The sequence below is a fragment of the Bombus terrestris genome, chromosome 4 (genome assembly GCF_910591885.1).
Source record: "Bombus terrestris chromosome 4, iyBomTerr1.2, whole genome shotgun sequence".
Taxonomy (NCBI): domain Eukaryota; kingdom Metazoa; phylum Arthropoda; class Insecta; order Hymenoptera; family Apidae; genus Bombus; species Bombus terrestris.
The window spans coordinates 12369821-12384690 of record NC_063272.1 but is presented as its reverse complement, the minus strand read 5'-3'; the positions used below and the strand labels follow the sequence as shown (position 1 = coordinate 12384690).

At 33.6% G+C, this 14870-nt stretch overlaps 1 protein-coding gene across 1 annotated transcript in view; it reads right to left on the bottom strand.

Moving 5' to 3' along the window:
• The window catches only part of LOC100652112, a gene marked incomplete at its 5' end in the record, with an annotated part of 31986 nt that extends 17448 nt beyond the window's left edge, over positions 1–14538 (bottom strand). Inside the window, 2 exons of the mRNA XM_012308010.3 lie at positions 6521–6685; positions 14353–14538. Of these exons, the coding sequence (XP_012163400.2) occupies positions 6521–6685; positions 14353–14538 (351 nt within the window). The remainder of the gene's footprint in view (positions 1–6520; positions 6686–14352) is intronic.
• Positions 14539–14870: the final 332 nt, after the last annotated feature.

Genomic DNA, 14870 nt, shown 5'->3' with positions numbered 1-14870 from the left:
GCGTGTTTACCGTGTTGCACGAGTATCCTGATTATGATACGATTTCGAAATTGCCGCCACTCTGCCAGACAATCTACTAGTTTTAGGGGAACAATGGCCCCAAGAAATTCCGTAGACTCGGTGAGCCATGATATCAACGAGGAAGCGGTTCGCAAGTCCAACCTATTATCGCTTCATTGTACTCCTATTCTGCGACGACAAAAGCCAACTCTTGGATACGTGGCTGTCTATGAAAGACAATGGCCCGGAAAGACGGTGTCGAAAGGGGCTTCTTTGTATTTTTTCGTGCAGTTCTTGACCGATCGAAAGCGGTTTTGCGTTTAGGTTTTCTTAGTACTATTTTAAATTGTATGGTACGAAGAGAAAATATTCAACCGTTTAACAGTATAACGAGATGGCAAATATTTCAGAATAAACTATTCAGAAAATAATTGTCTTTCTGCTTTCGAGATTTCCTGCGTCAGATATAGAAAATATATATTTTCAATCTCTTATAGGAAATAAATATTAATAATTGTAATTTTAAAAATATTCATTTTAAAATGTTACTTGTCATTACATTCAATTAGAATCAAACATACTATAATGTATATATTATATAATTATATATACTTATTATCCAAGTTATAGTACCACGCCAGAATAATTTACTTATAATTCTCAATGAGAATTGATTGTAAAATTCTACCAAATAAAATAAAGAGAAAAGAAATGTTGCTCGTACAATACTGTATAATTTGACGGCTTAGCCGAGTTTTTCTCGAGTTACGCTTTTAAAGAATTAATAACAATTATATGCGATATTTAAAACCGCTTCTAATTCATTGTAATGCCTGTTGCGACTGTAAATAGTCAATTAAGAAGATTTAAGCGTTATTATTGCTCGTTGATACCAAAACCTTCGTCAAAATACTGTGACTCCTATGAAAACTATAAAAACAGAAAATATTGCGTCTTATTTAGTTCTCACATGAAAAGTCCAAGTATCCAACAAAAAAGATGTCCTTTCTAACATCAAATTAGTTCACCTCATTGTCAATTCCAGTTAATCTTTGAACGAAATATATTTTCCAAATCTAAAAACGTAATAACATATACGACTTTGAATTTTACAATAATCTATTACCGTGGCTCAGTTTTCCAACTTACAAATGTGCTAGATTGTCTCCATCACATACATTTTTTCTCCTGGATTGCAAAGATCAATCTTTCTTGGTAATTTGAACCGCGAGGTCGATCGAGTCCTCCGAGCGGATGATTCATCGCCAGCCGAGGAATCCTCGTTGAAATTGGTGGCGGCGGGTTAAGTTCGCGCCCCTATATGCCTCAGGATTTCATCAATTTCGCGGTCTATTCAGGTGCAAACAATGAATTACGGTCAGCTGAACGAATGGCTTTATTAAAAGTGGCCAGCTTCCACGGAAACTGGCGGCGTTAATCTATTGTCCATTCAAGACGATTTATTTTTATCCTTTTAACAACAGACTAAGGGGCTGGCACGACCGTTTTCGCCGTTTTTGAATTACCGATTCAAAGTACTTGAAGAAATTTATAGCGAGTGTTTTATACAAGACGAGGACGCTGTAAAACTAATGAAGAATACTTTAACTTTTTATTGTTTGATATACATAGTATTGAGTTATAGTCAGTTTTATATTCGAGTAGTAGTTGATGATACACTGAGATTAAACGGTTGAATGAATGACTGATAAATTAAAAATAAAAATCAAGATTAACGGTGAACTGTTTTCGTACAATGCTACAGGAACAGGATAGGGTTTTCGAGAAACATTTAAGAAAATTGTATGGTACGAGAATTTAGGGTTGACATTCAGACTGTATTCATTTGCAGGTGATGACTAAAATGAAAATATCCCACTGACCTCACTAAAGAAATAAAATCCCGCTGGGAGTAGCCATCCACATGTTATTTAGCAATTAAGTTAGAAAAATTTACCAAATGTTCAGCTGAACAAATTGTAAAGCACAAATTAAATAATAAAAAAAAATTTGCACATGAGTCTCTCACACCAATCTCATATTATCCAGATACATAATTAGTATTCAACGTTTGAAAAAGGGAATCATAAATTTATAAATTTATTTATCGTAAGGAGAATTACCGTCTGTAATTGTAAATTCGAAGAAACATTTTTTTAAATTATGTTTGTAACTGTCGTTCCCCCATACATTTGAATTGATCACCATGGTATTTTTAAGCTATGCATACGATCTTTGAATTGGAGCACTCAAGAATATTTTTATGCTTTTAGATGAGAATTATAGAATACCTATCGGGAATTGTAGAATACCTCTATTTAAGTATTTGCATATTATTCGGGGATAAAAGTGGCTGTAATTCAAAAAGAAAGCCAAATAGGACACATTTTTTTTTATTTCTTTTTATATGAATCTTTTTGTGTTTCTTATCTATTTTGGGAATAGATGCTACATGTAATGAAACAGTGTGTGCAATAGGGACAAGATATATCTCTAGAAGGATTGCGGAAAGACGAAAATGTCATTAAATGGAATTAAATGGTCTTATAATTTGAGGCTATATACATGTCTTCCTATATAATCTAAATGTAGGTTTATACACGGTAGAATTAGAAAGTACAGTTAAATTATTTCTAAAGTAGATTCTCACATATTCACAGATAAATAATTTACAACATACCAAACATAATATTTATTAACTATTTAGTATTTTGAACACAGTGTATATTTTAACATATATATAACATTTAATGAAACTGAAACTAAAAGACTATTTAAGATTTCATTACAGATCGTCATAAATAATCAAGATATTTATCTGATTGTTTTATATTTTCCAAATTCGGAAATAGTTATGAATATTTTTCAAAATGTATATTTAATACTTGGAGAAGGTTAAAAACATCCTTTTATCTACCTAAGAAATCTTTCAATGCATAAATTAAATTATAAAAAATATCATGAAGAAAAGCAAAACTACGTGAGGAAACTATAATAGCTTCCTTCTAAAAATCTGCGATTTCCAAAATCGATCATTCTTATAAATTTATTTTATATTAGTAACGAAACTAGTTAGTAGAATTACTTTGGAACCGCTATATCTGGTCGAAGTTTTATTTGAACACGCGCGCAAAATCAAATGGTCCAATTTAATTATTTTCGTCTCCTTCTACTATTCTTCAAAACGAAAGGTCATAGATTACTGAAATTCCTCACACCATTATAGAATGGCTAGGTGTTAGGTATTAAACTGATAGAGTCGGCTCGACCCACTCGCCTCCTCCACTATGTTCGCGCGACATATAATTGAATTAAAGCTGCCCTCGAATGTCCGCCTTCGCAAGCGCTCAAGTGCTCTTTGCGATCGCAGAGAGTTCGCCATATACCGATCGACGGATCGCCCTGGCCTTCACGGCTCCGATATTAATGAAATTTGTATCGGCAATGCGCGATGATAGCAGTCAGACGTGATCGACCTAATTGCATAATCCGTAACCCTTTGCGTTGACGCCATTCGATCGAGTAGCTTTTCGCATAGTTAGATAAGATTAAAACGAAATTAACGGTAAAAACGAAGAAAGAGATGTACAAATAGTTGCAGGTGATTAAGTAGGATCTTTTTGCTGGAGAAAATTGAAAACGATTTAGGTATATGTACCAGCAAAGTTGTGAGAATAAAAATTAATTGCTAAAGGCTGTTATGGGTGAAACTTCGCGCAATGTTATTTCTAATAATTGTAGCGAGATTTTAAGAACTAGAGAGTGTAATGTAATGTAAAAATTCTGTTTGAAAAATTTTCTATTAGTTCCGATGGCTTGGAATAGCTTTCACGAGATATGTTCTTTAGATATCATAGTTTGTTTCAAGTATCGTTATCAAGCAGTAGAATTACAGTACACTTATGTCTACATGAAGATCTAAGGTAATAATAGCAATCAATAAATAATTAAATGAACGATTAAGGAGCAAAATTGATCTACTTTATCAATTTGATATTTACCACTTCATGACAGATTTATAGAATCAATTTAGATGAAATTAAATTAATTTCATAACACGTTCAAATTCAATTTTCGATAAGCTGAATATCGTTGTAATATCAATCTGCGAGATGTTCATGTTTTATTAACGTTTGATTATTAAGTACATGTTACTATGATTTCTAAATATCTATTAATTTATTATCGGTTTTCAAATATCTCTGACACATTGTGTTATTATATAAATAATAACTATCGTTGATTTTTGACTAAATAAAATTAATGGAATTAATAAAAAAATAAGTTTACAAACAGAATGCAATAGTAAAAATTATGAATCATTTACGTAGAAGGAATAATCCATCTGTTGGTAAACACGATAATTGTCCTGTTCTCATTGATACACGTTACCCTATACATGTAGTGTCAACAAATAAATGGTCTGTTCACTTAATTATGACTTCAATTAATTATAAATGTAAAATATTTATTTTAATTAATACTGAACTATACTATAATGATATTACACAAATACTATTCAAAGTTATTTTAGTTACATATCACGATAATGTATCTATTTTTAGAAGTAATACGAGATGGGTAGAATTTAACTGGTTTTCAAATATTTGACATCGATAAACGAAATAACATATACAGAACGTAATATACAGAAATGTTTATTTCTAATTAAAGGTGGACGAACCTTGTATGATAACAAATATTTGTTAATATGATACTTTCAAAGTAAGTCAATATTTTTGTGTAAATAAAGCCGAAAATAAAGTCTCTGTTCCGAAGAAATAACATTAAAGATCGCGCTAAAATTACAATGTGTCTTTCACTTGCAATTTCTTATTTTCTAGAAGAACAAAAAATTAGACTTTCCATTTTTGGATATTTTATTTGTAAGACCCGAATCATAGTTTCCAAAATGGATTAAAATAAGATACAGGACACAGCACAAGAGGATAAAAACAAAGAAAGTTCTCGCTCTTTAAAAAAAGATTTATCATCTCGCTCGTTATATCACTGATTCATTTATCAAAATTCAAGGACGCTCGAAACTTTCCGCCTCGTGTTTCGCGAAACTACCCCGTTGCATCGCAGATAAGCTTCGCCCAGCGTATACCGCAGAATCCTTCTTCTTTGAATAAAATTATGCAAACGGTACAAATCACCCCACGTGTGTTTCACGATTCGTCCAAACGGACAACAAGAACCTCGAGTCGAAGTTTCGGCTGGATAGGATAACCGGTGAATTTCAATAACACCAGACCCCCTGCGTTTTATAGCTACGAGATTGCATTGTTATTCTCGCCGCCAGCCATTTTCATCTTGTTTGTAACGCGCGTATGCATGCATCCGATTCAACTCCGATGCAGCTGCTTCTTCAACCACGTTCGCGATTCACAACGTCTCGCCCGTTGCTCTTGGCCATGACACGAAAATTAATTTTCGACCTTACAAAAACGGCGAATAAATCGCATTCGTAATTATGATGCGTCCCCTGAATCACGTTGCACGACAAAACCTGGTATAATGGATCGTGTATTCACAGTGAGATGCGACTCAGTGACAGAGTTAAGCGATCTTGCGTATACAGTGGCTGAGTAAAATAATTTGTACACTATTGCATCTATTAATGTATTTATATGGTAACTAGTTAGATCCAAGTAGAATAAGTTTCGTATCATTTAGCAGGCGTTCCAACTTAAACGTGTAGAGTAAAATAATGCTATATAAAGCCATATTAAAGCCTGTTTGGAGCTATGGGATTCAACTATGGGGAACAGCGAGTAATTCCAATATAGAAATTCTCCAACGATTCCAATCAAAAACTCTAAGATTCTTAATAGACGCACCTTGGTATGTTACCAACGAAACAATACATCGCGACCTTAAGATATCCACAGTTAAAGAAGAAATATCCAAGTTCAGAAACAGATATAATATAAAAGTTAACAACCACCAAAACCCATTAGTTACTTGACACGACGGATCAGATCCGCAGACTAAAAAGACAATACCCTTCAGATTGAAGCATTAGATTCAACTAGAATCAAACATACTATAAACTCTTATAATCCAAGTTACAGTACCACGTCAAAATAATTTACTTATAATTCTCAATGAGAATTGATTGTAAAAATAAAATACCAAATAAAAAAAAAATTTAGCCTATTAAATACGTGTCTTTTTTCTAGCTTATTATTATTTTTTTCAACCCCACATCAAAAAAATAAATGATATTGAAAACAAAGGATTATTAGTAGGAACTATACAGAACTATTTACACAACTATAAAAATTTCATAATTGTATTTAGAAAAAGTTACCAGATACGTAGAAAGTAAAAAAGAAACGTTTCTTTTTATTCCTCTGGCTACATTACATCAGTTTTCATATGAAGGCAAACTCACTTTTCATATGAAAGGATTTAAGAAACGAGGATGTAAGCAGTCGATGTTCAAAAAAGATCTCGAGTACAGGAAAGAAAAGAGGAAAGCAAAAAACAATTTCAGCTAGATTTACAGACTTACGTCTAGCAGATTCATCAAGGAAGCTCGTCTTCGTGGATCGGGTTCCGTCATGGCGGCTAAAACGGACTGAAGTGCCGACGAGGGTGAAACGGAAACCGTTCCTGTCAGTGCAGCGACTCTCGGGGTCGTGTCCAATAATGCCCTTCCCAGCGAGTACATCCACATCTGAAAGCACCGGAATTCCATGTGAAGCTTACCTCGTAATGCTGTTCAAGAGATAAAAGGAGAAAACTGAATATTATACAGTTTTGCAGGTTACACCAGGCTAAGCTAGATAAAGTCTGGCAGCTAAATAGTTTTGAAAATGTATGTGACTAATATTAGAAAGTAATTCCAACTTTCAAACGGAGAATATGTAAACGTGGAAGCATATAACGACTTTAGAAATTATAAATTATAAATTTATAAATTCATCTAACATTTCTTATACTTAAATAATTAAAAGTATAGATAAAGAAAGTGGAGTTCTGGTCAATTTAATCCTTTAACAAGAACTTTGTTCTCTTTGGTTAAAATATCCCATCTATCGTCTCGAAACTGAAAAAAAGCAGAAGTTTTATCATCCTCTTTATTTCGTTTCACACAATCTAAAATATTTGGACACTATTTTTCAACAATCTGTACAACTTGACTTTATTTCAAAGATTACGAAACACTTGAAACTTGAAGAATTACAACATATTGCGAAATATGATAAAATGCTGACTATGCTATTTCAACTGTATAATAACTATAAAATTCACTGTTTGAAAAACTGTTGCCAAAATATTCCCTTCTAGTATCTCGTCGTAAAAGAGCCATCAAATTTTATTCTTCGTGAAAATGATCATGGAACTGAGATAAGAGGATGATCGTAAAACACAAGAGCGATTTCTATCTGCGAAAAACAGAATTCCCAGCCCATGTTGCATCTTTCGTAACACGCATGTAATCAACGTTGGATATTCCACGCGCACAGATTCCCATAAATATGGTATGTAGCGAGGATGGTATTGGTATGAAATTGCAAGGAATTGCGAATTCGTTTCCGCGTCATAACGAGCTGGGTTCGTCGTTTCTACCGATACGAAATGTCTTTCGCCATGCTTGACCTCGAGTATTTTTAATTACTTTTGACTTGATTATCGGATTATCAGAAATCCTGTTTTTTGTCAGATTTCTGTAAGATTAAATAAGGGATAATCTTTGACAGTAAAAGGTTCTTGGGGGAAAGAAGGTTTAGGATGGGATTAAGTCGCTTGGGAAAATATACTGATCAATAGACTGCGCGTATTTTCGCAACTAGAATCAAACAAACAATAAACACGACATAGAACCACGCCAGAATAATTGACTTATAATTCTCAATGAGAATTGATTGTAAAATTCTTCCAAATAAAAAAAAAAATAGTACTTTCGCAAGTCTATATTTTTAGGAACACAAACGCAGAGATAGAAATTGATGTGATAGGACTTTTTCGATAATTAAACATAAATCTGGACTGCATTTTATATGGAGAGTGATAATTTACTGCACTTATACATCTGTACAAGTCATGTTCTTTTTGGTCTTGTAATCTAGCCTCGCAATCTTTCTACACTGACAAAAAATTACAAATTTTTTGTGTAAATGAATAAATTCCTCAGAATTATTTTCTTTTGTGCTTCTTACCATTTGCTCAATTTTTTTTATCTTCTAACTGCATTATACTTACTATATTGAATATTGCTTACAGAAACGAAATTAATTCTGTCAATGATTTCTTCATCACTTGTATATCCAATGATGCACTGAGTACTATAAATCGAGTGAAGTCTACATATACAAGGAGTATGATAATCAAACGTTGGAATGTAAAAAGAAATATGTATTATATACTTTATATATTAAATATGTATTAGGGGGAAAATTTTACTTTAAATATTTTACAGATTGTGCTCTTCATATACAGACATGTATATACGAATAGAATAGAGATTGCATTACAGCTTAAAAGTCTGTGAAAAGAATGTGTTACCATATGTTTCCAAAGTGGAGAATGTTTCTCATGTATACCACATCAGCATGTTCTTTTATGGAAAGTTCACTGAAGAAAGAGGAAGTTGCCAAGTGCTAACTATTGAAAAGATCATGTGCAAGGAAAGTTGTTTTGGGATGAGAGACAGTTTACGCAGCGTGGCTGATTTTAACCCTTTGCACTCGACGACCATTTCAGTCAGGCGGAGCAACAACTCGAGATGATTTTAAGCGTACGTGACGAGTATTTTGAAAAGGTATTACACAAAAATTAACTTTAAAAACGTTATATCCTAATAATCTATATATATTTACATCTTTGAACATATCGTTTTTTAACATTTTTTCTGTATACTTTTTTTGTATGTGGTAGGTAGATGATACAATTACACTGTACATGTGAATGTTGTGTAACCGTCAGAGGGCGTCCAGGTCAGAGTTGAGCCAAAAGAGTGGGTGAGTCGGTTGACAACAAGCGTGCGTCCAAGAAGGTTGTTGAGGTCTTCAGAGTGTAATATATACGTATAGCTGTTGTGTGTGAATAAAGTAAACTATTTGTATTTCCGAATCCTCTCTATGCTTTAACAGTATGATAATTTATAAAATATCTGCATTCTTGTCGGGACAAGTATCGCAATAATAAATTGTTTTGTGTCTTTTTCCTACTTTGTTTCGGCAAGAATACATCTTACAATCCCTTTTCGTCCCTATTAAAATTACATGGAACTGTCCATTTAATCAAATTTCATTACAATTAGCAGTCGACATCGAAGCTCGGTCTCGTGGTTGTCGAAAATCTCCTCTCAACTGGTCTACTAAATTTTTTATAAATCGTAAGTGATTAAGTGGCCTTTCGTTCTTTTGCTTTTTTACCGATCTATATAGAATATATGAATTGATTAAATAAATATCCATTCTCCAGAAAAATAACTCTTCTCATAAAGTAATGATGTTCTTTCTTTCCAAAAATCAAAAAATAATAATAGAAAAGCAAGGAAAACTGGTCAAACGTAATATCGCGGAGAAGCGTCAAGGTTTCAATTTCACGACAGTCCGTAATTAACGCAACCAGCCAATTTCACGTGCACTTTATTCGAGTAATTAACGAGCCGATCGTTAAATCTTTTTTCTGCCACTGCGTCGCCTAACTAAATACACCCGCGCCTCTCGACGCCTCTGTATCTTTCCTTCGCTTCTTTTCCTACCCTCTACCTCCCTCTTTCCCGGTATTCTTTTCTTTCCTGTCTGCTACTGGACAGAAGTCCGTTGTTTCAGCTAGCCGGTATTTATCTCGTGCAGATTAAAGGGAAAATAAACGGCGGGTACAATAAATAAACTTCGAGCGTTTCTACATTCTCATCTGTATACAGGGTGTCTTTGTTGGTCGCGTTGATTGGTAGCTCGTACCGACAGAGGGATGTTTCTTCTCGTGTAAAAACATATTGGAAATGTGAACTAAAATAAAATTCTTCCACGTGACGTTTTACTGTAGAGTAATGTTTTCCAACCTTTTTCGAGACAGGATAGTTTAATATTTTCTCTCTATTTTTAACCCCTTTTGTAGCACTATATTATAGGTAAATATAAGATCGTTTTTATTATAACGAAGCAATGTACGAATTTTTCTTCTTTCTTAATATTTGCAAAAAAAAAAGCATTTACGAATTTTGTAAAGAAAACTTTCTATTCGTCAAACGTGAATTAAGATTTACTCTAGTGAAAGTTTAAGAAATTACTGAAGTATCGTTGGGACAAATGATCCAAATAAATAATATGGAATATTTAACAGGCGTGAACGTTTCCCATATTTTTTAATCCTCCGTGGTTTAAACTAGGTCGTTGGGAGTTTAAAAGAAATTTCACCCTTGTCTTTCATGTCAAATTTCACCACGTGTCTTCATTGGAAAATGTTCTAAATATTTTTCATTTAACCAATGATTGTGTGATATAACACGTGTTATACAGATTATAAATATAATACAATAGATGTCGATAAACATTCCATAATTTTTTAAATGTACTGAATGTTTTAGTTTTGCTACGAAGGATTAGGTACCTATCCCACCACAATGCACCTTGAGCCACTTTTATTTAATTATGAAATATGTACAAACAGTATATTATTTGAACTATTAATACAATATTACACTGCAACGACATTGATATAATTAAACGTAAAAAACCTTACTGGTGTAATTTCGTATAGAAATAATTACCACCGAAAATAATTCTGGCAATCCGCTAGAAAACATTTCACGACCCGCTTGACGATCATCAGCCTCCCCAAAATGGGAATCCGAGCTATAAAAAAAAAAAAAAAAAAAGAGAAACGTAGTTCGAGAAGGACGAGTATACCAAATGTTTTATTTGGAATATGTAGCGATCTTCTAATAAATAAAATTTCGCTTTTGCTTTATTTTCTATTTTCTATTTCTTTTTGCACGAGGAATCACATTCTTTCTGATTGTACTACAATTATTGGTTGACTGTGTAACTGCTCTTTTTTACGTGGGATGTAGTCTTGATTGAAGATTATTTACCACGAAACAGTTGCAATAAAATCAATAAAACTCGAGCTGGCTGTTTTCGTAAAAGAAAAACGGTGTTGTTAACAAGGAAATCATGCTAGTGGAAAATTATACGTATATCATCATCAGAAATCGTAGTATCAATATGAATGGATCGTGGAGAAAGTATTAAAAACCATTGGGTGAGGACAGTAACACAAAATCCTTAATCCTGTAAATAATCCATGATCTGCAATTAACATTACGAATATAAATTAATAGATAGTTCATGTATATAATTAATCATGGTAAAGATGTTTTCTATCAACGTTTCGTTGAAAACTTACTTACGTAACGAGAATTATAACTCTAATGAATTAATTATTAATAATTCTCAGATTAATTAAATACTAAAGTCAAGTAAATTTATTACAATCAGAAAGCTACACAACCTTATTAATAATTATCGAACAATAGATTGTTCAATTCAATGTTCAATTGAATTTCCCTTTGGGCAGTTATCTATCAAAATAAACGTATATTATGCTTTAAACAATATACACCATGCTAAATAATATAATAATTAATAATAAACAATATATTTATCGTTTCTTATATATGTTGAAAAATTTATATTTAAGGAAGAATGAATTTGTTTTGAATGATAGCGAAGTTTTAATTGAATGAAATCGAAATTAAAATTAAAGTAGGTATATGACATTATATACATATTAATGGAAAAAAAATATTGGCAAGAAAATAATCCACGAGGAAAATAAATTACGCTAGAATAAATTACGGGAAATAAATTACGCTAAAAGAGCTACGCTATTTGTTAATAGAGTATTCTACCAGAGTAAGGTTACTAGAATACCCTATTTGTATAATAATATAGATTAAATTTATCGTGTTTTTTCGACACGCGCTCTTTCAACAGAGCTTTAATTGCATTTTCGTTTTTTTACGCACCTCAAACACCAAGTTTAGCAATTTAATACATGTCACGATCCCTGATCCAATGTTTTACGAGCAAATAAAATGTTTTATACCAAGCAGAAGCTCGGCTAACGGATAGAATTTGATTAAATAACGATATTGAAGAGACAAAAAAAAAATATATATATATATATAAAGAGGAGAAAAGTTATTACAATACAGTTCCCTTCTTTTTGATACCAAATAAAAAGATAATTGCTTTATATACGCGCGTCAGCCACGAAAATACAACCAGATATTAAACGAACTTTAAATCATTCATTGTATTTTCGAGCTATCGAGGGGAGACGCGGACGCGAGAAAACGCGTCAACGGAAGTCGTAAATTCCCGTTACGATTGTAATAATCGACACCACGAATAGATCGATCCCCTTATTTCGGTTAGGATAATGGGGATGTTTGTTGTAGTATAACACTGTAGTAAAACAGGGTTATACAATTTATATTTCCAACACTTAATACACCAATGAGTTACGCCGTTACGTATGATATAACGGGCGTAGACGAGATTTTGAGATACGGCACTCTGATAGATGAAGGCCCTCGTGTTGTAATAGAAGTAGCGATTGAACAGACTGACTAGACTGACTCTTTGCGCTCGTGCAATTACGAAGGAAAGCTCGGTGTGGGTGTGGTTTTTGAGCGAAGAAAACAGATTCGTTGCTCACGCTTTTCGTTAGTAAGGTGAGGGCAACGATCTGCTATGCCCATTGGTTAGTCGATATTAATGAGTGACGAGAGAGGACGGAACCTCCTACCAATGTTGCTAGTTGGTGTCTTTGTTTAAGGGAAACCCCGGATTTTCCGTTTGGTACATCTCCGCTTTTTGCGTTAGGTCACTACCCGCTTCCTCCGTAATCCTTAAGACCGCATAATACACCTAAGGACCTTTATAAAAACCAGCCGAAAACACTTCTAGGATTAGAAAGTCTTTCCGGGCAAACAAATTGTCTTAAACCATATGTGAGCACAATGAATTTAGAAGATCAAGTTTATGATGGATCCTTGGGCCTATTGAGGCTCGGAAGGACGGCACGTAGACATTGATGTTTACGTAAAATTTTTTTTATTTTGTTAGACCCATAGAATACACATACAAAATTTGTCTCTTAAACTCTCGGACACACTGTATAGCTGTATTAAAATAGAATTTCGTAAAATTTAATTTGTCGAAATCTGCGGTTATCCACGGTATTCCATCACGCTCCTAAAACGCGAATATTTTATATAACATTATTCATACGTGTGATTTTAATTGGTGATAATAATAATTATTCTAGCTAGGTTCTATGTCACAATATTTTCCGGCATATCTCTCCGCTGCCATTTAATTCAATCAAATTGATAAAATCCTTGAACCGCCTGCATCCCTCGGTTCCTCGTCAAACTAAATATTTCACGCGCCCGCGCGTATACATCACGGTTGCGTGTGAAACCGCGAATGCGGGCGAAAAGAAAGAAGACACACCGCTAATTTCCCGATAAACAATTTGCACGCTGATTCGTTCGTCGCGTTCGTCGGGATTCGTCTGTGTTTGCATCAGTGTTTCGCGTTCCACGACGAAATTTCGTATGGTACTGGGATCGTAGGTGAAAGGGCATTTACACCTTGGCTATGATTAATTATCGGTTGACGCGAATTACGACCGTGTTTGTTTCATTTCGAATGAAACGCGGCCTATTCATGGAAAAATGTCCGGTCAAGAAATTCAAAGCACGATTTAAGTGACACGAGCAAGAGAAAATTGGACCGCGTGAATGGAGCTTAATTACGACATTTTAAGAACCTGGCTTGATACGCGACGTGTGCCTCTGTTGAAAGACGTTACGCTTAAATGGCTAATTAATTTCGTTAATTATATATTAAATAGCGGTGTGATATCGTTCTATCATTTTTTTAAGTAGATATCGGACATTTGCACTACTTGCATGTTGCACTAACAAAAATTGAGAAATTGATAATGAATCAACCCAAGCATATATGTAACTTATCATTAGAAATGATTATTTATTTCGATAAAAATCTACTCAAACCCAAGCTTGTCGCGTATTTTTCTCCGCATATATTCGTCTCACCTATTTTGTTACACCTCACATTCGTTCTCTGACTCGTATCTCCAATTAACCGTCAAAATACGTTTCACCGGGTCTCAATTAATGATTAATATAGAAGTACGCCTGATAATTAATATTTTTAACAATGAATAATTAATACATAAACATGGCTACTGATAATTAATATACAAGCACGAAAAAGCTTAGCTTCTCGAATCAGTTGTTCTGCTAATTAACCCTGCATGATGTTAAGGCAGCGCCTAATTAGCAATGCGTACCTTTTCTGAATCGGTGTCCGAATATACACGACCCGGTCGATATTCCGGCGGCAAATACGCTCGAGCAGTTTCGGGCGGTGCAAGTTGCAGCAAAACTCTACCACGTGGTGTCAACTCCAATGTATGGGGAGTCACCACTGGTCCAGCTCTCGAACCACCCACCACGCCACCGTCTGTAACAGATTTTCATGGAAATTATAGCGTTACCACGAGAGAGTAGATATTCTGCTCAACTATGCGCAAGGCAGTATCTATTAAACAAGCAATTTTGTGGAAAATTAACGTTAGCTTTTAAAAGTTATTATGTTCATTAAGTTCTGTCTAAATATAATGCCATTAGAAATAAATGCACTAACAATGTATGTTCCAAATTATTTATATTAGTAATTTATATCATTCAAAGAACAGCTGTTCAATTCAATTCTCTTTTAGATAGTTATCGATCAATTTAAACGTAGATTATACTTTAAACAATAAATATTATTATTACTATTATATATATGTATTGTAAATATTAT